Below are 21,954 nucleotides of genomic sequence, written 5' to 3'. Positions count from 1 at the left end.
TTTTCGGGCGGTGCCAGCCACCACATGGCGTTGTTTGTATTTACAAGTTACAAAACCGAACAGTTGCCAAATTAAGAGAATTGTTCATTTAGATTTATTTCCCTGTGCTGCTACATAAAGTGGCACAACATCATTAAAAAAAAACAGTTTGAGAACAAGACAGAAAAATATTTTTTTGCATAAACGACTATTACTGTAGGCTACAGCATGTTATGAGTTTTTATAATTTCGCGCCACTAGAAAAAACAATAAAGGGTCATTTTGTCACACAACAGTGTAATCACCAAACCCAAAACGATGAATGTCTGCAAAAACTTTTCGACTTGACTTTTGCTGTAAGTGTCTTTATGAAGTTGCGAATAATTTTGCAGCCTGCACATTAAATTCACTGAAGATGTCATGAGCAATATCGCACAAATTTACGTATGAATTATTCGCACCATCTTTTTAAAATAAAAATTAAAAACATTAAAACAAAATGGCGATTGCACAAAATTGCATCTAAAGGTGTAAAAAAATAACACTTGTTTCGTTATGAAGCATCCAGATTGGTGCAATAGTACTGGCCGCTCTCAGACAACGCGAACTCATCTTCGCGGTACAGTAGACGGTTATAAGAACGCCGCTGGTGGCAGAGATCGTACAGCAAACGGACATTGTCGGGTATTCGGGGTTCACCGCATAAATCAGAAAGGTCGTTGTTATATTCCCATTGTTTTGGTCCCAACAGGTGTGCAGCTCTTAAAACGATAAGTGAATTTTCGTTTTTTTATATTTTAAACATAGAATACAAAACAAAATTCGGATGGAGGGGACAAAAGTTGTTTAAATCAGTGGGTTTCAACCTTATCCAGCTTGAACAGCTGTGGCGTCACATTAATAACAGGTGGATATTTCAATTGAGTTTTTCTTTAAAAAGGGGTAAATCTGGTTTTCCCAATTGCCCTATCGAGAACTTTCTGGGCCCCTTCAAAGGCTATTTAACAAGTAAGGGAAAACTTTAATTTGTTTCAAAAACTAGAAATTTAAAATGGCATACTGAGCAACAGGAAAATATTGTTTCGGCTTCAAAGCAACGACAAAATATTTTGTACACAATTGCCCTTTGTGGCTTTGGTGCAGTTGCACCACCCTCACGCGGCCCATGGTAACATGTCGAAATTTTCGAAACGCCCCAGTTGGAAAGTGCTGGCTTTCGTTTTTCTAACGCCGTGTTTTTGAAAAATATGTTGTTATGTTTATGTTGGTTGCGTCGACGTGCACGCTAACAAAATAATTATTTGTACAAAGTGTTATACCTGTGAGGTAAGCCTTCCTGCAAACGTTTTTCGTAATCAGCTTGCTCATCCGCTAGCATTTCCTCCGTCGAAGGCAACTTCATTTTGCCATTTAACACTTGTATGGCGAAACGAACCTAAATAAAACGCATGGGATGGTATGTTTAATAACTATTCAACAAGCAAATTTAGATCAAAAGTTGAAGCAAATACCTGACAGTGAAATTGTGGAAACGGACATATTGTTTGACATATACCGATGAACGACAGGTTGGGATAATTAATATGTATGAGATGTTTAAACAATGGACAAATTCTGCCTCCATTTGTGGTAACAATTTTGTCTGTCTTAAAGAATGGAAAAGAGTACTCATAACCGGTGCAAAACACAAATGCATCACAATTATGTGTTGTCCCATCTGCAAATTGAACTTCATTTTTCCCAAATCTCGCAACACAAACTTTCTGCAAAATAAACATATTAATTTACAGTATATATACTGGGGAATACATGCAACGAATATTTGCAAAGGAGAAAAAAGTCAATAGCCAGTCATTTGGTAATGGTTGTAATTAGATCATTTATTTCAATAAATTACTGTAGTTCACTCCAACTGTAGTCAATAGCCAGTCATTTGGTAATGGTTGTAATTAGATCATTGATTATTTAGCTGACAGAAAAAGTAAACCAAAAATAGTGGCGCCAATTAATTTGGAATGCTATGTCAAAATTGGGTCAATTCATTCTCAGCTTATATGTTGGAAACAGGATCTTGAAACTAACTGAACTAAATAAAGGCACCAACTCCCTTAAAATTAAAACATCGAATAAACAATAATGCAACAGATTTGCGAGAAGGTAGGTAACTTAGGACATGCTTATTATGGACATGAAACATTGAGGTTTTTTCTACCAAGCATAGATGAACAAACAATTCACAAACAAAGCATTTAAGTATATGCAAAAGTGTTTTTTAACAAGTTGCAATCACCTGCAGCACATTATCAGGAAAGGGAGGAGCAAGAACAGAATTTTTGTGAGATAAAATAACACTTTTTGCTACTTTGCTAATTTCAATTGCTATGTCAGTCCCAGATGACCTAGCGCCCAAAACAACTACATCCATTCCTGAAAAATCTTCAGGAATTCTGTATTCATGGCTATGCAATACTTTTCCTTGAAACATTTCCTTTCCAGGAAAGTGTGGAATGTGCGGCTTGAAATAATGCCTGTAAAACAGTAGACATGCCAGTTGCCATTTACAATAAAGATGGCTGGATTGCAGATTTTAGTCACCATGGCTTTTTACAGGAAACATACTCAAAACTGTTTATTTCCAAACAATGTTTCAATACGAACAACTATAATTTCATTTCTGTCCGACAACCACCAAAACAATATTACCAAATACTGTCAAATATGTATTTTATTCAGGTAAAGCATATATATAAACAGGCTTTTTACTTATTCACCATGGACGATGTAATAAATGTATATGACTGGTGACTTTTGTTAAACTTTAGTTTCATCAATTTTTGTGACCTACCCATTGCATACCATTACACCGTCAAACTCTTCACTGGTTTGCTTTTTAGTTGATAAATTCAAGTAAGTAATATTGAACTTGGGAAATTGTGTTTCTGAACAATCATCTTTGGAAATGACTTGAACATTTTCAACTAGCGTATTGAACTAAAATAATAAATTTGTATTGTTACACATTTACATTGATAAAGTAAAGCTACCAATACACAAAATACCTTGATAAGTTTATGTATATCAAAATGCATTGAGAAATCTTGCAAATACTTTAAAACATCCTTATGCGGCAGAAATGAGGGTAAATCATCATTAAACTTGTACCCTGGAAAAGCCATAACTTGCTTGGGTAGATTTGTTCTACAATTTAAGAAAAGTAATCAGAGGTCACAAATTTCAACTTGAATACTAGACAGACATTGGTTTTCACATACACAACCCAATTAATGTATCATGTTTTGTCACTAAAAACTTTTTACATGGAGTTAATATCAACAGTTGTAAAATATCTTAATGTACCTTAAATTTTTGTACATTGAGGAATGAATCACCAATCCATTTTTGTCGGACTTTGTTTCATCGATGTAAAACCATGTTCCACCAACATGGTTGGTTGATTCAAAAACAACAGTTTCAAAGTTCTTTTCTGCTGAAAGAAGACGAGCAGCACAAAGCCCTGCAATATCATGGCATTTAAATTTACATCGTTTCAAATTTCAACCATTTCACATTAGTAACAGACATTTAAATTTTATGTACAGTACCTGCTGCCCCTGCACCTATCACAGCAATTCGTTGCATTTGTACTGCAGTTAGCAGAATAATTTGCGGTTAGCTTACCAATGACACACAAATTTAACCTCGCAAAACCTCAGCTGATGTTAAATGAACTTGAAAATTGAAACACTGCAATATAAACATTCAACTAACCAAATTTGTCGCCACCTTGTGTCCACAGACTGAACACTGGTTGTTAACATGTGTCGCTAATAATCGTCGAAATTATAATCGGTTATGGTACATAAAACTTGATCCGTTATGGTACGTAAAAATGTACTAATATAAACATACAAAAAAATATTTGTGTACGTATATGTCAAGATTTTACAAAGCGATCGACAATACGGTAGTAAAAACGCTGTGCGCTCCCTGAGTTTCGACAATGCCGTTTTGTTGTGTCACACGTGCGTGTGTCTACGTGACAGACAATTGTCACTCCCACAGTACGCGCCAATTTTCATAACTTGTGATTTTTCGCAGCTCAGCTGGAAGCGTTTTGTAGCAGTCTTTCCAGCCGACGGGAAGTCAGTCTCGAAAACTTAGACAAATATGCTAAAAGAGAAGAAGGCACGAAATTTCTCGATCGAAGCATCGGTGCGTATAAAGAGAACACACGTTGATCAGCTGTAGTGTAATTTGTCACGTTCACAGTATTTTATATTTTTATTGAGGTTTTGTTATTAGCTGTATATCAGTGATGCACAAGCATAACACAGGCTGTGGTTGGCTTAGATGATATCCTTTCTGACAATCTATTTTATGACTTTTTGCAGTGACTTTTGTGCTTTCCACAAAAAATGTTTTCTTTAAAGTTGCCAGTGTTGTGTGCATTTTTAAGCATCTGCCAAGCGGAATGGTTTTCCTCGCTTGGACAAATGGAAGATCTAGTTTATGATGAATTGGATCTACTGAAGTCACTGAATGAGTACATTAAAGCAGAAGAAAACAAATTAAATAGAGTCAGAAGGTAAAATGTTAACATTTCTTCTTAATTGCATGTTTGTAACCAAAAGCACGTTTTCCAGCTTGGCAGAAAACTTCAAGAAAGTAACTGAACATGCTAGCAGTAATATGGATCGCTACCTTGGTCACCCAGTTAATCAGTATCGCCTTGTTCAAAGACTGGTTTCTGAATGGTCCCACATGGAAAATTTGGTTATGGAAGATGTAACTGATGGTTTGTAGAGTAATTCTCGTGATAAAAGTAAGACTGTGTTCTAATTATTTTCTTTTAACAGTGTTTTTAACAAATTTGTCAATAAAACGAGCTCATTTTCCAAATGCTGATGACGTCAAAGGATCTGCGGAAGCTATCATGAGACTTCAGGACACATACAAACTTGATACACATGATTTGGCTGAAGGCATCGTAAAAGGTTTTTAACTTGCACATTATATACTACAGTTTTTGTGTTTCATGATGTATTTTTTTAAAAAAAGGATCAAAAGCAAGCCAGACACTAACCGCTGTGGATTGTTTTGACATTGGGCGAACTGCTTACCTTGAAAAGGATTTTTACCATTGTGTTTTGTGGATGAATGAAGCTCTACTTAAAGATGATCTTAAAAGTCTGTCTAAATTTGATGTGTTAGATCATCTGGCTTATTGTGTTGCACAGGTGTGTATACTTCTGTAAAGATAGATTACAGTTACCACTGTTTAATTTTTATATGTTGCTTGTTCAGCAAGGTAATATACAGAGAGCATATGAAATTACCTCTGAGATGTTAGAGTTAGATCCCTACCATGAAAGGATCCAAAGTAATCATGCATATTACAGGTAAAAGTTGGCAGTTTTTTTTAGTTATTTACAGCCATGGTTTAAACAAATTTGTTTTTGTTTAGAAATCAAATGGGTGCACATAAAAAAGGTGACAATGGCGATGACAGATCATCCCAATTTTCCTCAGCCTTACAAAAACCAAATTTTGGTAACTTGCCAGAGCGGGAACTGTATGAGCGGCTTTGTCGTAAGGACACGTCTAAATATGTATGTGGTCCTTCTTTACACAAGTTTTCCTCTTCACCTAATCAACAAAACTATTTTAACAGAATAAGAAAGTGGAAAAAAAGCTAAAGTGTAAATATTGGACAAACAACAATCATCCCTTGCTCATCTTGCAGCCAGCAAAACTCGAGGAACTGTGGCCATCCCCACATTTAGTTCGGTTTCATGATGTCTTATCTGATCAAGAAATTGCTCAAATTAAAGCAATGGCAAAACCAAGAGTATGTTCACTTTTAAAGTCATAAAAACCTGTAAAATTGTGGCAGTAAAATATGAAATAGTTTGTATTTGTCACTTTTGGTACAGCTGTATTTATGTAATAACTAACAATCCTAATCATTGGTTAATACATTTTCTGGTAGCTGAATCGTGCAACAGTTCAAAATCCTCAAACCGGTGTTCTAGAACATGCACGATATCGTGTAAGCAAAAGTGCATGGATTAAAGACTGGGAAGACACAACTGTGGCTACTGTGAGCCAAAGAATCTCCGCCATAACTGGTTTGTCAATGGTTACTGCTGAAGAGCTGCAGGTAACCCTTTTAATGAATTATCTGAAAAGTTTGTTGTGGTGAACAACTGCAGCAATAAAGCAGAAAATCTGTAGGACAGTAAAAATGATTTGACTAATTTATTTTCATGTCCTAAATTATTTTTTTAGATTGCCAATTATGGTGTGGGTGGGCAGTATGAGCCACATTACGATTACTCAAGGGTAAGATGGGTATGTGTCTGTATGTCAGGCATGTTAACAAAAGCCTTATGTAGCAGTAATTCGTGACATTTTGCATTTTTAGAAATCAGATGTTGGAAAATTTGAAGATGATATTGGAAACAGAATTGCAACATTTCTTTTTTATGTAAGTTTTAAAAGTTTTGTTTCTTGATTAAAACATTATGAAATCATAAAGCTGGTAACGATTTGTTGGTTGAGTGCTTAACTTTTAATGAATTGTTTACATTGTTTAAAGCAGCGGTTCTCAAACTTTTTAATCAAACTTAAAAATGAAGCAATGGACCACTTTGTTGCGTATACACTCGCAAGATCTGATATTACGTAAGATTGTAGAAATACTTTAAGCTCCTCGCGGTCCCTCTGAAATCACGTGGCGGACCCCGATAGGACCGCGGACCCCAGTTTGAGAATTGCTGGTTTAAAGCAATGTAACAAGCAAAAATTAGAAGGCAAAGAAAATGTGTGAGTAGTTAAAATCCCCATTAAGACCCTTATATTAACCAGACCCGTTTATGCTGAAGTGTACATTACATCTAGCTTTAACTGATCTCGTTATTTATTAGTTAAGCGACGTTGAACATGGAGGCAGCACAGTGTTTCTACACCCGGAAATCGGGGTTCGACCGATCAAAGGCAGCGCGGTGTTTTGGTACAATCTCTATCCCTCTGGTGAAGGAGATTCACGTACAAGGCACGCCGCATGTCCTGTGCTCACCGGAGTGAAATGGGGTAAGTGAATTCTGTATTTATATTACAACAGTGTTGCTTTTTCTTCGATGTTGCTCGTATGCAAATGCATTAGCTGAATCGTGAAAGATTTAGCTTGGAGGTATATCTTCAGCTTAAAGAGCAAAGTACGTTCGTCAGCACCAGTTTTAAGTTAGTTCAAAATGTGTTGGTAAATTATCAGCTTTTAGCCCACAGGCAAATATAAAACCTTTGTATTACCGCAATGTGGTTGAAGGGAAATTTACAGTTTAAAGACCAACCTGTTTCATAGGTAGCACGGCTGTCTAGCGTTCCGCCAAAAACCGTTCAGTATTGCAAATTCGATTCCTAACTCCGTACAGTCAGAGGCAATAGCGTAGAGTGTAAATGTACTGCTTAAAGAACATACCCTTGGTTGACGGCGGCGTCAATTAGGTATGGGTAAAAGACGATTGAAAGTATTTGGTAGCAGATACAACTCGTGTAAAGAACACCTACGCAGAAGTTAAAATGAGTTGTCTTGAATAAGCAATCTACTGATAAATGAATAAGCAAATGTGAAGGTATGATAGAGCAAAAAAAGCAAGTCAAGTCACTGAAGAAAAGAAGGATGCTTGCAGTTGTATTTATAATATCTTCCAGGACCATTCTGTATGAAGTTTATGAGGCTGACAATTGTAACCATTGAAATCGAAGGTAATTCTAATCAGTGAACAGTTGTACCTTAAATATGTAGTGCTGTATTACTTCAGGTATGAGCAACCTTTTTAATGCAACTGCTTCGTCTAAATATCTTCATTTATTTCTCCAATTACATTTCCATTTACTTAGGGATGGGCCAAAACTGCAAATGTTCTGTTTGGTTGAGCACGAGCATCTCACTTTAATGCTCGGCCGAGCACGCTCGGTGCATTATGACGTTACAAAAAAATCCCCTTTCTACGTTTTAGCTCTACAAGGCTTCTTACGTCACCGGCGGTGTTTTATTAAGCTGTACAAGCCCATAAAGTACGGGTTTTTCCACCATCAAGTGCGTTTGAAAAATCACTCGCTCGGGTCAGTTTGTGCAATTGCTCGGCCGAGCACCGAGCATTAAAAACAGCGATGCTCGGTACCGAGTACTCGGGTTCTGGCTCGGCTCGGCCCATCCCTATATTTACTTATAGTTAAAGGTGAGAGGAGATGGCCACAACTGTCGTAAATGTAATTTAAGCTTAATGTTTTGTATGTTTGTGTTTTCGGAAACCTAAACAATACAAAAATATTTGTTTCAGTGGCCAACAAATGGATTCATGAACGGGACCAAGAATTCAGGAGAACTTGTGGCAGAACAATGACCGCAGACAATCGCATTTTTTAATTTTGGATTTCGTACATTTTTATACCTTCCAGTGGCAGTATTCGGCTCCTAAGAGAGCTTTTTGTTGAACACACAGTACATAATGTAGCAGTGCTTGCACGTATTTTGCCTTCTATGCCCCTTTTACTCGTATAAGTTTTGCCATCGCAATTGCAGCATCGAAATAAAATTATGGATAACTCCGACTAATGGTGTCAAGTTTTTTTAATTTATTGGTTCATCAACGCAAGTTTGCTATTGTTAACATACCAATGTAACTGAGTAGCTGCAAAGTACACCGACTTCAATTTATTAAAACAAAGCATGTCGTAGACTTCCATTGGCTTCGATTTAAAAAAAGTCCTATAAAACATGTCGTAAACTTTCATTGGTTTTGATTTGAAAAAGAACGAAATTACACATAAGTTATAGACAGGGCCGGATTAACACCATTAGAGGCCCTAAGCACTAAAACAATTTGGTGCCCCTTACATCATTTTTAATTTGAAATATAAACGAAACAAAAACAAAACTATTCATCGAGATTTCGATTTCAACATAATATACAGCAAGGGTAATAGACTAGTAGCTTAGCTGATATTAAACTTGCAGATTTGTTTCAGAATGTCAGAAATACTCCAAAATTCAAACCAAAACGCCTAATTTTGCTGCCTTTCCCAGTCTCAGCACTGTTGCCCAATTGTAAAAAAATACCATTCCAATACAAACTAACAATATAATGCAAGAATATGTGTGCATTACCAAAGGAGAACTAGGGTTTTCCGGGCCCTGTTTTACGTTTTGTATCGTGGTTTGGGTGTGACTTTTTTACTGCATTAAACTTAATTTTTTATAATTTATCCAATGCTAATCTTGGGAACAGAAAAAGTACCAGCACAAAGTAGCCATTAATACTGTAACTGAGTTGAGTTGAGTTGAGTTTATTTCGCTTGGTGAAAGACAACATAGCAATTACTATTACTTTTATGACGCAACAAAGCGCCTGCTGAGTATTTGTTATGTGAACTTGTCAACAAATCCTAATGATTAACTTTCACAATAATGTCATCTATGTATAGGGCAACATTCCGTAAAAACGCATTACAAAACAAATTACAAAAATAATATTCTGAATCCCTCGCGATCGACTTTATATCAGTCCGAGATCGACCAGTCGATCGCGATCGACGGGTTGGGGACCCGAGTCTTTTTGGGTTTTAACAAACAGAACAACGCAACGTTGTTACGTCATATAGCACGCAATCAATTTCTTTTGTCAGTTATTTTATTTTCTCGCTTTATAAACAGAACTTTTTCATTACATTTTGAATACAATTGTAGTTTTTTGTTAGATGTAATAATTTACCTAGAAACCATTTCTGTGGTGCCCCTCCTATACTTGATGCCCTAAGCACGTGCTTATATTGCTTATAGGTTAATCCAGCACTGGTTATAGAGTAGATTAACCGAAACGGCTAATAAATGACATATACCGAAGATATACGCCTCTCTAGCAACAAACGCCTATATGGCATAACTGACACCCGAAATTTGCACACGTGCTCTTAAGAAAGGAGTTTCAACTTCTTTTGAGGTCAGACACCAATACCATCAATGCCCTATGAATAATACCATAAAAAGTAACTCTCAACAGACATCCATGTGTCGTAAACTGATTCTATGATCGTGGCACGCACAGGAAGAAATAACTGTTGTCGTCCGTTGTTCCGGATATAGACGCCATACGATAGAGCCCTTAAGCTAACGAGCTTAACACTATGTACCGCTGTAACGAATGATTTATTTTTTTAAACTGCCATGAAAGCATCATGTAACTTGTTACTAGCGTTTAGTGGAGCTGGTCGTAGGCCTTTTACGAAGATAAAGTCGTTTTACTAAAGGTCAGTTGTGTGAAATGATTGACTGGTTTTGTGACAAAAAGCTATGTCGAATTTTTCTCAGGAGAAACAACTTTGGACTATGTTTTATTTGATCATTGTTGTCACATCGTTTACAAGTATTTGTCAAGGAGAATGGTTTTCATCCGTTGGTCAGATGGAAGATTTGGTCCATGATGAGCTAAAACTTCTTGCGTCTTTGGATAAATACATTATTTCCGAAAGAGACAAATTGAGTAGGGTAGAAAGGTAAATGGTGTTTTTTAAATGATGTTTAGAATTAGATTTTTATGCCCAACATGACATATAGTGGTTGCTAACATAACCATGGTGCCTTTTTTCATAAAACTGTGCTGCTTTGAAATTTATTTTCCAAACAGTGCGGTTTAGATGTAACAGCTAGTTTTGAACGTAAATATATATATAAGTAGAGTTATTCGAGTGCCAGTTATTTTGTGAGATATACGGTAATCCAACAAACCTGGGATGTATATCTATTATTAGGTTGGCGGAAAATATTCGAAAAGCGTCGGTACATGCTGATAGCGATGTTGAAACGTATCTCGGGCACCCGATAAACCAGTATCATCTCGTCAAAAGATTTACAAAACAATGGCTTCTAATAAACGATTTGGTTGAAGACGATTCTTTCTCCACCAAGAAAGGTTTGGTGATAATGTAACAGCTAAAGTTTTATTTTCCGTTCGCCTTCAATTTTGTTCACAGATTTTTTGAAATACTTTTCGAAAAAACGCAAACGTTTTCCAAAGGAAGAAGATGTGACAGGCTCGGCAAAAGCTATTATAAGACTGCAGAATACTTATCGTCTTGATTTCCGCGATCTCGCTGATGGCATAGTAAAAGGTGGCTTGAAGTTCACCCTAAAGAGATTACATACTTTGATCTGTTTGTTTAAGTATTACATGTGTGATTAGGGGCCAGACCAAATCAAAATCTAAGCGTTGTTGACTGCTTTGAAATTGGTCGAACTGCGGGTTTAGAAAAGAAAGATGGTCATTGCATATCTTGGATGAACGAAGTTTTGCGTAGAGGTGATGAACAAGTCATATCAGGGTTGGAAGTCTTCGACCATCTAAAACGTTGTAAAGTAGAAGTAGGTTTTCCTTGTCTTTAAATGTTTCCACCACTAAATGCACCGTACATAAACCATTTTGCGCAGAAACAACTCATGAACACTCGTGTAAACATCTTGAAGACAGCAGATCACAAAGACAACACTACAAAGTAACTGACAAGTAACAAAAATAATTCACCTGATGGTTTTAATTTAAATTTATTTATTTAAAACTTTTAAATACTTATTGTTCAGACATCAACTGAATGGGGATAAAAAAACAAACTACAGTGAAGATGAAAAACCACCTGTATTCGATGATAAAGCAAAGCAGTTATTCAAACGACTTTGCCGAAACGATTACAATCCTTCACATTTAAAAGTAAGTTTACATTTAAAGGCTGATTTGACCGAAAAAAGTGCGAAGAAGTTAGTTACATACCATTTGGCTGGTTCTACATTCTGTTTAATCGCGTAGTGAATCCTATATGATGGTCTGTTATAATGCTAACCAAGTAGTCTGGCAAGAAAGAAACTTTGAAGCACATTGAATTTGATGTTAACCAGATTCATCTATATAACTATATGAGTTAATATCATTTAATTGCTATTTACCAGGTTTTTGGTTTGTTTTTATGCTGTTTAAAGTTAAAACAGCATGCATCATGCGGTGCTTTAAAGAGGAAATAATTTTATTTCTTCAAACAGAAAATGAAAAAGGTTCAAAAGGATCTGAAGTGTATGTATTGGACAAACAACAACCATCCATTTCTAGTCTTGCAGCCAGCTAAACTTGAAGAATTGTGGCCCTCCCCGCATCTAGTTAGGTTCCACGACGTCTTATCGGATCGAGAAATCACCCATATAAAATCCATTGCAAAACCCAGGGTACGTAGGATGCCTCGAGCATTTTGACAAAAATTTTAACAACAAGTATATTTTAATATAATTACCTTCGAAACGAGTTTTAAATTCGTTGTTATTGGTACCATACTTGAATTTTTTTATCATTTGTGAAATGTGGTTTTTGTTGACCAAAATGTGTTTATGTTAGGCTTACCATATTTTCATCATCAACAAGAGGGTATATTGCTATCAAGATTGTCAACAGCTGCTTAATACCAAATATTTGACGAAATGCACAAAATCAATTAAAACCGTCTGGTTTGGATGGCTAGCTTTCTGTTAATTTCAATGAACAATTATCGCAAATCAATACACTGATGTCTGATGCGCCACAAAGTTATACCACAAGTTTAACCCGGTGGTGCATCTTAACTGTATTGAAATGCCTAATAATTATAAACATCAAAAATCCAAAGAAGTCTCTTTTTACTTGCCTCGAAAAACAAATACCTTGTATTGAAAAATATTACATGTCTTCTTAACCAGAAGGTTTATGGTATATGCATAGTTTATGGGGGAGGGGACTGATAAATTCGAAATTTTGATTTAGCTGCATCGATCACAAGTTCACAATGTTTTTACGGGAGTTGGACAGTTGGCAAACTATCGAATAAGCAAAAGTGCATGGATGGAAGACTGGGAAGATACCGTGGTGGAATCTTTGAGCGAAAGGATTTCAGCCCTAACCGGTTTGTCAATGGCGACAGCAGAAGATTTGCAGGTATTCCTAAACCGCTTCATTATATGTTTTTCTTTTTATCACTGATAACGGGCAAACATATTTTTCGAAGCGTCTGAACCATAACGTATTTGGGCCGCTATGTTTTCGTTAAACTTTAAAAAAATGAAGTAAAATTGTTACATTGCTCCTTTTTCCTGTTGAAAAAAAGGCTAAATCGCATAAAATTTATGGTCAACATTATGAATGCAAACCTCTTTTCTAATTAAAATCACACTATAAATTAATTCCAGTTACTTATTTTAGGTTTAATCCCTCTTAAAAACCAAATTGCATTTGAGAGACAAAATAAACGAAGTATTTCCTAATCCTTTGTCCCGGCTGCCTAAGATAACTGCTTTTTTAATTTTAAAGGTTGCCAATTATGGTATTGGTGGTTATTACGCACCTCACTGTGATTTTGATGAAACGAAGGTAGGATATTGCGTATTAAATTAAGTACAAATTGAGCGCCATCATTGTGTATATTTTTTGGACTTACAGGACCTAACTAACATGATTGATTCAGATGATAAAAGGATCGCTACATTTCTTGTTTATGTAAGTTATACTGAGCACGCAGCGATCGTGTGTTGTTGATGTCATAATTGTCATGCAAACACATTCTAACTTACTAATTTGTTTTAAATGCGGCGATTTATGATTAATGTTCAAATTGTTAACGGTTCCCGCAACAGTTGAAAATTTGCATTTTTTTATTTCACGCAAGTACTTTCTGGAAGCAAAAATTAAAAAAAAACTTTGTATCCTATTATGATTATTTTTGGTGATTTTGGTATTTCTGGCCCCTTTTTTCTGTAGCTAAGCGACGTTAAGCATGGAGGCACCACTGTTTTTCTCGAACCTAAAATTGGAGTTAGACCGATAAAGGGAAGCGCAGTTTTTTGGTACAACCTCTATCCATCTGGAGAAGGAGATTTACGTACTGTTCACGCTGCATGTCCTGTGCTAACTGGCGTCAAGTGGAGTGAGTTTGGTGATTTAAAGAAGTGAACGGTTTGGTTTGTTTTTGGTTAGCACTAATAGGTTAATGCGGATAGGGCTTTTGCAATTAGACTAGTACTAGTTCATATATTTTGATCCACCGACTCCAATGTTCATAGATCCATAGGAGAAAATGGTTTGCATTGCAACTTTGTTATTGTTGCAAACTGTGACAAGTTGTTTTCGGAATTGAGTTGAAATTAAGTCCGTATTTTAGTTTCCATAAATATTTTACAAGTTGTAGTTGTCTTTGTAGGCTAGAATAGGATAGAACAGTTGTGAATAAATAGCATAACAAACTTCATTACTGAAGGGAATGTTTTCTTGTTGAAAAAAGGTAAAATAAACACGTTGCGGAAATTTTACGAGGTAAAATATTAGCAACATATGTAAGTGAACATGAATCCGGTAAATTGCAAAATGGCTGGTAAATTGGTTATGCAGTTAACCGGATTAGTCTGTAATACAGATGCATTAAAATAGGCCAGGCCAAGCAGATCTCTTGCATTTGACTCGGTGCCAGTCGAACGTTTAAGTGATTGGTCTGACGGGGCTAGAGTAAAACCAGCTCGAAATCACGTATTTGAAGTAATAGTGCTGACGCGAGAATGTTTTGACCATTTCCGTCACACAAATTATTTAAAGTCAAAATCGCAATTCGCAAGCGTCGTGTATTTGTGACACTAAACACCAGTTAGTGACCGGTTGATATGAAATTTTCGGTTTTCGACGCCACTGTTTTGGCGAGGTAGTGAGAAGCAATTGCACGAAGTTAGCCTTTGAGGAACGTGTAGTGTGAAGCAGAAGTTTTATTCTATAATTTATTTAAGAACAGTGAAGCAATTGAGTGACAGGTATAACAAGAGCTTCGATTGAAAGCAAAAGAATGGAAAATAGCAAGTAAGAAAGTTTAAGTTTGTGTTAAAGGTTTGGGTGTATCATATAGCCCTCATTGTCCGTTTTTTATTTACACTATTTTTATTGAAACTAATATTAAAAATTTCTAATATTTTTTTAGTCGCCAACAAATGGATTCAGGCAAAGGATCAAGAACTAAGGAGAAAGTGTGGCAAGGAAATAACTGCAGACAATCGCATTTTTGAAATGCAACCTTAATGCTGTCGTGCATTACAGCTACATATTTTTTCACTGGATCTGTCAGGAGCTTTATAAATAACCGAAATAAATTCAGACAAAATTACGCGTTTAATAAATTACAAAAAAAGAAACGAAAATAATGTCTGTCGCACTAGAGCAGTGGTTCCCAAACTGTGGGCCATGGCCCAGTACTGGGCCACAATTGAACACATTCTACTGTTTTGTTATACAGTAGATATTAGGCGCTTTGTTTTGAAAAACATAATATTTGCAAAACAATAATTATTTAGCAAGAAATGTCATTGTCTCCTAACAATGGGTTTTAGCTGGTGGGTGGGAGATAGCAGTTCAAAGTGGATGAGTAGTGAGGTATGTGAGTAGCGGGAATTGATAAGTAGCCATTTATTGAACTAGCTAACTTTTCAGAAACAATTAGTGCAATTTACTAAATAATAGCTGCAAATATGGCTAAATTTCCGGAGCATCTCATTAAAAACAAATTACTAGAAACCATTTCGCCTGTTTTTGACTCTATTTTTCATTTTTGTGCCCAAATTTACAGCACGCGTGGGGCCACGAATCGCTATTAAAATAGACATTTGGGCCACAGACCAAAAACGTTTGAGAACCCCTGCACTAGAGCAGTGGTCTTCAACCTTTTTTAAAAGCGACCCCAAGTTAAAGGAAAATTGAAACAGCATTTACACGCGACCCCATTTTTTTACGATATGGGGTATTGCCGAAACTGAAACTATTTTCATGTAAATATGCCCGCTTAATTTTCAAGTAAACTTTAAATATTAGCATTCAGTGTGCAATATTACGCTCAAATGTAGAACCCAAAAGTTTTATTTAATTTGGCCTTACCAGTTTGCAGAAATCAGTTAATTTTATGTATTTTCCTGCTGTATTATTTTGGACACAATGTGCCATTCATGGTTCTTTATCGCGTAACAATGGGTTGGACAACGTTTTTTACTAGATTATTGCATCACAATGATTAGATTGTAACACGAGGTACCAAGATGTACTGCAAAACATGAGCAAAGGTTGCGAACTGGGACAAAAACGGTTCATTTTTTGGTAATGAATTTAAAAGCCGATAGATTGAATTTATAGCGACCCCAGAAAAAGTTTAGGCGACCCCACTTGGGGTCGCGACCCACAGGTTGAAGACCACTGCACTAGAGGATGAACATTTTAAAATTGGTGTCCGCTATGTGGCAATATAGAGGCAAGATGCTGTTTGCTGATCGATTCGGCACAACACACTTGCTTTTATTATTTTACTAAAAAGTCAGCAATTTAACACACTGTTTTTTTGTTTATCCCTGCTGAACACCGGCGTTTTTATGTTTCTATTATTATAAGTACAAATAAACGGCTTGAGATCTATGCTTACGTTGTTTACCACAAGATAATGCCACTGAGGATTTCTAAGTGTATTTGTGTATCATATCAAGAAGTGCGGAATCATCAATCTGAGCTAAAAGCATTTGCACACATCACGCGAAACTCATAAACTTAATGCACACATTGCCCAATTCGAAAAATAAACACCAACAACATAATACATCGAATATCACACAACGTAAAACGCTTGGAATAACAGGTGCAGGCTGCATAGTGCAACTGTGGTCTACTGGTAAATAAGTTACGGCAAAATAAACACATGGTGGTTGGCACGCTCCACCCTTTGCTCCAAACTTTGTCGGTGGATAGATACCACGGTTTCGCATAAGCTTGTCTTTTCTCACTTCCCCTAAATTTCTGATTGTGTTTTCAAGTGTTTTTCGTGTAATTGTTGGAAATTGACTTTTGCATGCGATTTACTCCCAAGTCCTGGAACCTTTTTTAGTGTTCTGTAATAGCAGCTTTCCGGCGACTTGTGTTAAATATGCATTTCAGTGTTCACTACCTCAGAGCTTGAACTGTTAAAAAAAGTCATAATTTCAATGATTTGTAAAAATGTAAATCGCATTTCAAATCATATCGAGTGTTGCTCACCTGCTGATTTCTTCCATTTCGTGTCTTTCAACTGTGGCATGGGTAGCACGGGGTGGAATGTCAGGGCTTTCGTAATAAATTTCCTGTGAACAGAGTTTTTATGTAAGGTAAACCATATTACATAAAGAATGTCTTGTCCATTGTAAAGTTTTACGAGTAAGGCGGCTGAAATAGTTTTACTATCCGTTTGCTTTGTTTTTCGCGGAGTAGGCTTGTGTAACGGTGGCCTTAAATATTGACTTACGTTCCAATATGTTGCAAGAGCCTTTTCACGATTTGTTGGGAATGCGTCATCCTAACAAAATATAAAAGTCTTGTCATTTGGCGGTTTTAGGCAGGTAAAAATATGTCACTCACAATCCACTTTCCTCCGAATGAGCCTGAACTTCTATGCCGTCTTTTAATTAGAACAATTCCAGCCACGACAATGAGGAAAGCAATCGCGGATGCAAAAATGATAAACACAAACAACCAGGCTGTAAAACAGTTGTAATTACGACCTTATAATTTAAGAATAAAATACATGTAGTTGTTTCCAAACTGTTTTCAGTTTTACTGTGAAACATTTTTATTTAGTCAATATGACTTTATTTGTACAATCTTTTAATTTTTTGATAAAGCATGAACATTTACATTTCCTTTAAGTTTGGGTGTAACATTAATATAAATGGTTCCATCTTAGAACAAACAAAAGTGGTAACAGCATTCTTTAGCTCGGCGACTATTCATTTAAAGCGTCACTCGAGAGGAAAGTTGCCCAATTGTTTGCTCTCATTAGTTTGTTTGACACTTTGTTTGCCCGAGCGTGATATTTACTTACGGTTGTAGCAATTATTCCCATCGAAACCGACCATACAGGTACACACTCCAATATTGTCGTTTGCCGCTTCATCGCACCATCCAAACGGTGCGTTGCAATCACTGTTACTTGTGCAAGTGCGCAGTACTAAAACACCGAGAAAATGTGTTAAAATCGATTATAATCCTTTTGTACAACTTGACATACGTGCACAAGACTGCACATTGTCAGAAATCTGAACATATCCTGAGTTGCATTCACATATCGTATTTCCGTTTTGTACCCGACAGGTTGTGCTTGTTGCATTGCAATATCCATCGAACTCGTTACAAACGACTTCGCTCGAACCTGAATTGCAGAAATAAGTTTAGTCGACTTTAAACAAGTGCGATTCATGTACACTTACTTCCTGCATCTCGCGTTGACTCTTCCACTAAAATTGGTACTCCACCCACAGAACAAGTTGTTTGATTTGGACCGCACTGAACGAAATATTCAAAATATATTGTCAAAACATATTTTTTGTTTATTTTACATTTTAGGAATAGCTGTTTTTTTATTTATGTTTTGTTGGATCTTAACTATTTACCTGCGACACCACGTAAACGGAAAATGCGTTAGCTAAATCAGTTTCGTTGACTGGACTCGAGGGCAGATAAGTCAATATGTAGTCCCATATTGTCGATGATGATGATGGTGTTGTTGATTCCCCTACAACTACAGCACTGGAAAATCCTTCCGTACTGTTATAGGCCTCCTCGATCTAAAAGCAAAATGTTTCCAAAGCCTAAATATTTAAACTTAGATATGGTTACCTTTCGAAAAACTTACGATAGTCTGCACTTCATCGATAGTAGCTCGTTTTTTACGTCTCGAGTTAGCAACGTGTAATTTTCCACCGAATTGCCTTCCTATGAGAGAAAACAGATTTGTTGATTTAGCAACGAGTTTGCAGAGCAAGTTCTATGAATGAATGTTAAAATCAATCTATGCACAATCATAAAGTAGTCAGTTTTCTTGATACGAAACTTATAACGTGTATTAGCGTCCATTCTTATACGAATTACCTGACATACATTCGCCATCTACTTCAAAAAAATTTGGATCACACGCACATTGAAGGCCATTTGGAAGGCACCAGCGGTCAGCACCACAGGACGTACTGTTACATTGTGTTGTGCCTATGAATAAAATAAAACAAAAAACCTTAGTTTCAAAGGCAATGCGTACGCTACCGCCATTTATCGATACTTACTTCCACTTGTGCTTGCTGTGGTAACGAATAGTGTGGATTCTGCGATTTGGGTTGTTGCAACCCGTTCTGTTGTTTCTTGTATTGCTGGAGTCGTCATATCTGTAGTTTCGTCGATTCCAGTTGTTGAAACCTGTTCTGTTGTTTCCTGTGTTACAGATTCAGTCGTCATATCTGTAGTTTCGTCGATTCCAGTTGTTGAAACCACTTCTGTAGTTTCTTGTGTTGAAGCTTGAGTTGTCATATCTGTAGTTTCGCCAATTTCAGTTGTTGAAACCACTTCTGTAGTTTCTTGTGTTACAGATTCAGTCGTCATATCTGTAGTTTCGTCGATTCCAGTTGTTGAAACCTGTTCTGTTGTTTCCTGTGTTACAGATTCAGTCGTCATATCTGTAGTTTCGTCGATTCCAGTTGTTGAAACCTGTTCTGTAGTTTCTTGTGTTGAAGCTTGAGTTGTCATATCTGTAGTTTCGCCAATTTCAGTTGTTGAAACCTGTTCTGTAGTTTCTTGTGTTACAGATGCAGTCGTCATATCTGTAGTTTCGTCGATTCCAGTTGTTGAAACCTGTTCTGTAGTTTCTTGTGTTGGAGCTGGAGTCGTGATATCTGTAGTATCGTCGATTCCAGTTGTTGAAACCACTTCTGTAGTTTCTTGTGTTGCATATTCAGTCGTCATATCTGTAGTTTCGTCGATTCCAGTTGTTGAAACCTGTTCTGTAGTTTCTTGTGTTGGAGCTGGAGTCGTGATATCTGTAGTATCGTCGATTCCAGTTGTTGAAACCACTTCTGTAGTTTCTTGTGTTGCATATTCAGTCGTCATATCTGTAGTTTCGTCGATTCCAGTTGTTGAAACCTGTTCTGTAGTTTCTTGTGTTGCATATTCAGTCGTCATATCTGTAGTTTCGTCGATTCCAGTTGTTGAAACCTGTTCTGTAGTTTCTTGTGTTGCATATTCAGTCGTCATATCTGTAGTTTCGTCGATTCCAGTTGTTGAAACCACTTCTGTAGTGTCTTGTGTTACAGATTCAGTCGTCATATCTGTAGTTTTGTCGATTCCAGTGGTTGAAACCACTTCTGTAGTTTCTTGTGTTGCATATTCAGTGGTCATATCTGTAGTTTCGTTGATGATTCCAGTGGTTGAAACCACTTCTGTAGTTTCTTGTGTTGGTGCTTGAGTTGTCATATCTGTAGTTTCGTCGATTACGGTTGTTGAAACCACTTCTGTAGTTTCTTGTGTTACAGATTCGGTCGTCATATCTGTAGATCCGTCGATTCCAGTTGTTGAAACCTGTTCTGTAGTTTCTTGTGTTGGTGCTTGAGTTGTCATATCTGTAGTTTCGTCGATTCCAGTGGTTGAAACCACTTCTGTTGTTTCTTGTGTTGCATATTCAGTGGTAATATCTGTAGTTTCGTCGATTCCAGTTGTTGAAACCACTTCTGTAGTTTCTTGTGTTACAGATTCGGTCGTCATATCTGTAGTTTCGTCGATTCCAGTTGTTGAAACCTGTTCTGTTGTTTCTTGTGTTGCATATTCAGTCGTCATATCTGTAGTTTCGTCGATTCCAGTTGTTGAAACCTGTTCTGTAGTTTCTTGTATTGGTGCTTGAGTTGTCATATCTGTAGTTTCGTCGATTACGGTTGTTGAAACCACTTCCGTAGTTTCTTGTGTTGCATATTCAGTCGTCATATCTGTAGTTTCGTCGATACCAGTTGTTGAAACCACTTCTGTAGTTTCTTGTGTTGGTGCTTGAGTTGTCATATCTGTAGTTTCGTCGATTCCAGTTGTTGAAACCACTTCTGTAGTTTCTTGTGTTACAGATTCGGTCGTCATATCTGTAGTTTCGTCGATTCCGGTTGTTGAAACCACTTCTGTAGTTTCTTGTGTTGGTGCTTGAGTTGTCATATCTGTAGTTTCGTCGATTCCGGTTGTTGAAACCACTTCTGTAGTTTCTTGTGTTACAGATTCGGTCGTCATCTCTGTAGTTTCGTCGATTCCAGTTGTTGAAACCACTTCTGTAATTTCTTGTGTTGCAGATTCGGTCGTCATATCTGTAGTTTCGTCGATTCCAGTTGTTGAAACCACTTCTGTAGTTTCTTGTGTTGGTGCTTGAGTTGTCATATCTGTAATTTCGTCTATTCCGGTTGTTGAAACCACTTCTGTAGTTTCTTGTGTTACAGATTCGGTCGTCATATCTGTAGTTTCGTCGATTCCAGTTGTTGAAACCACTTTTGTAGTTTCTTGTGTTACACATTCGGTCGTCATATCTGTAGTTTCGTCGATTCCATTCGTTGAAACCTGTTCTGTAGTTTCTTGTGTTGGTGCTTGAGTTGTTATATCTGTAGTTTCGTCGATTCCAGTTGTTGAAACCTGTTCTGTAGTTTCTTGTGTTGGAGCTGGAGTCGTGACATCTGTAGTTTCGTCGATTCCAGTTGTTGAAATCACTTCTGTTGTTTCTTGTGTTGCATATTCAGTCGTCATATCTGTAGTTTCGTCGATTCCAGTTGTTGAAACCTGTTCTGTAGTTTCTTGTGTTGCATATTCAGTCGTCATATCTGTAGTTTCGTCGATTCCAGTTGTTGAAACCTGTTCTGTAGTTTCTTGTGTTGGTGCTTGAGTTGTCATATCTGTAGTTTCGTCGATTCCAGTTGTTGAAACCACTTCTGTAGTTTCTTGTGTTGCATATTCAGTCGTCATACCTGTAGTTTCGTCGATTCCAGTTGTTGAAACCACTTCTGTAGTTTCTTGTGTTGCATATTCAGTCGTCATATCTGTAGTTTCGTCGATTCCAGTTGTTGAAACCACTTCT

At 36.8% G+C, this 21,954-nt stretch overlaps 3 protein-coding genes across 7 annotated transcripts; 2 read left to right on the top strand and 1 right to left on the bottom strand.

The window, feature by feature from the left end:
- Positions 1-3,739, bottom strand: LOC145228969 (uncharacterized). The gene is made up of 8 exons (XM_080094197.1): positions 3,582-3,739; positions 3,337-3,493; positions 3,039-3,177; positions 2,825-2,970; positions 2,270-2,507; positions 1,491-1,742; positions 1,299-1,414; positions 1-740 (listed from the first exon to the last, which is right to left on the bottom strand). Exons 1-8 carry the CDS (start codon positions 3,616-3,618, stop codon positions 533-535), a joined length of 1,293 nt encoding a protein of 430 aa, XP_079950323.1. The 5' UTR covers positions 3,619-3,739; the 3' UTR covers positions 1-532.
- A 608-nt stretch (positions 3,740-4,347) lies between these two features.
- On the top strand, positions 4,348-8,595 carry LOC145228968 (prolyl 4-hydroxylase subunit alpha-1-like). 4 transcript variants are annotated; one of them, XR_013860331.1, is made up of 13 exons: positions 4,348-4,564; positions 4,623-4,774; positions 4,836-4,973; positions 5,038-5,216; positions 5,284-5,378; positions 5,444-5,588; positions 5,651-5,827; positions 5,969-6,139; positions 6,268-6,330; positions 6,404-6,466; positions 6,906-7,071; positions 8,001-8,222; positions 8,325-8,458. XR_013860331.1 is itself a non-coding variant. In XM_080094196.1 (12 exons), the coding sequence occupies exons 1-12, from the start codon at positions 4,395-4,397 to the stop codon at positions 8,408-8,410; spliced, it is 1,596 nt and encodes a 531-aa protein (XP_079950322.1). In that variant the 5' UTR covers positions 4,351-4,394; the 3' UTR covers positions 8,411-8,595. The 4 variants fall into 4 exon arrangements, 2 of the variants coding, with proteins under 2 accessions (XP_079950322.1, XP_079950321.1); XR_013860332.1 differs by having other exon boundaries at positions 4,349-4,564; positions 6,268-6,321; XM_080094196.1 differs by lacking the exon at positions 8,001-8,222 and having other exon boundaries at positions 4,351-4,564; positions 6,268-6,321; positions 8,325-8,595.
- Positions 8,596-9,916: 1,321 nt separating this feature from the next.
- On the top strand, positions 9,917-16,484 carry LOC145230138 (prolyl 4-hydroxylase subunit alpha-2-like). Of its 2 annotated transcripts, XM_080095515.1 has the most exons (13): positions 9,917-10,290; positions 10,352-10,536; positions 10,792-10,952; positions 11,014-11,151; positions 11,223-11,401; positions 11,468-11,532; positions 11,618-11,744; positions 12,071-12,250; positions 12,819-12,989; positions 13,362-13,421; positions 13,491-13,547; positions 13,809-13,974; positions 15,010-16,484. In XM_080095515.1, the coding sequence occupies exons 2-13, from the start codon at positions 10,370-10,372 to the stop codon at positions 15,105-15,107; spliced, it is 1,569 nt and encodes a 522-aa protein (XP_079951641.1). In that variant the 5' UTR covers positions 9,917-10,290; positions 10,352-10,369; the 3' UTR covers positions 15,108-16,484. The 2 variants fall into 2 exon arrangements, with proteins under 2 accessions (XP_079951641.1, XP_079951640.1); XM_080095514.1 differs by having other exon boundaries at positions 9,917-10,536.
- The last annotated feature ends 5,470 nt before the right edge of the window (positions 16,485-21,954 follow it).

The sequence above is a fragment of the Phallusia mammillata genome, chromosome 5, assembly GCF_965637545.1.
Source record: "Phallusia mammillata chromosome 5, kaPhaMamm4.hap1.1, whole genome shotgun sequence".
In the NCBI taxonomy this organism is placed as follows: Eukaryota; Metazoa; Chordata; class Ascidiacea; order Phlebobranchia; family Ascidiidae; genus Phallusia; species Phallusia mammillata.
This window is presented reverse-complemented; position numbering and strand designations above follow the sequence as displayed.

Excerpts from the sequence above, each read along its gene's own strand:
- LOC145228969 (XM_080094197.1), bottom strand. The coding sequence starts at position 3,618 with ATGCAACGAATTGCTGTGATAGGTGCAGGGGCAGCAG. Across the intron at positions 1,743-2,269 it reads TTCCTGATAATGTGCTGCAG|AAAGTTTGTGTTGCGAGATT; the intron begins GTGATTGCAACT and ends TTTATTTTGCAG. Across the intron at positions 1,415-1,490 it reads TTCCACAATTTCACTGTCAG|GTTCGTTTCGCCATACAAGT; the intron begins GTATTTGCTTCA and ends CGTTTTATTTAG.
- LOC145228968 (XM_080094195.1), top strand. The coding sequence starts at position 4,395 with ATGTTTTCTTTAAAGTTGCCAGTGTTGTGTGCATTTTTAAGCATCTGC. Across the intron at positions 6,140-6,267 it reads TTACTGCTGAAGAGCTGCAG|ATTGCCAATTATGGTGTGGG; the intron begins GTAACCCTTTTA and ends TTATTTTTTTAG. Across the intron at positions 6,467-6,905 it reads TTGCAACATTTCTTTTTTAT|TTAAGCGACGTTGAACATGG; the intron begins GTAAGTTTTAAA and ends GTTATTTATTAG.
- LOC145230138 (XM_080095514.1), top strand. The coding sequence starts at position 10,334 with ATGTCGAATTTTTCTCAGGAGAAACAACTTTGGACTATGTTTTATTTG. Across the intron at positions 11,152-11,222 it reads CGCTGATGGCATAGTAAAAG|GGGCCAGACCAAATCAAAAT; the intron begins GTGGCTTGAAGT and ends ATGTGTGATTAG. Across the intron at positions 13,975-15,009 it reads GCTAACTGGCGTCAAGTGGA|TCGCCAACAAATGGATTCAG; the intron begins GTGAGTTTGGTG and ends ATATTTTTTTAG.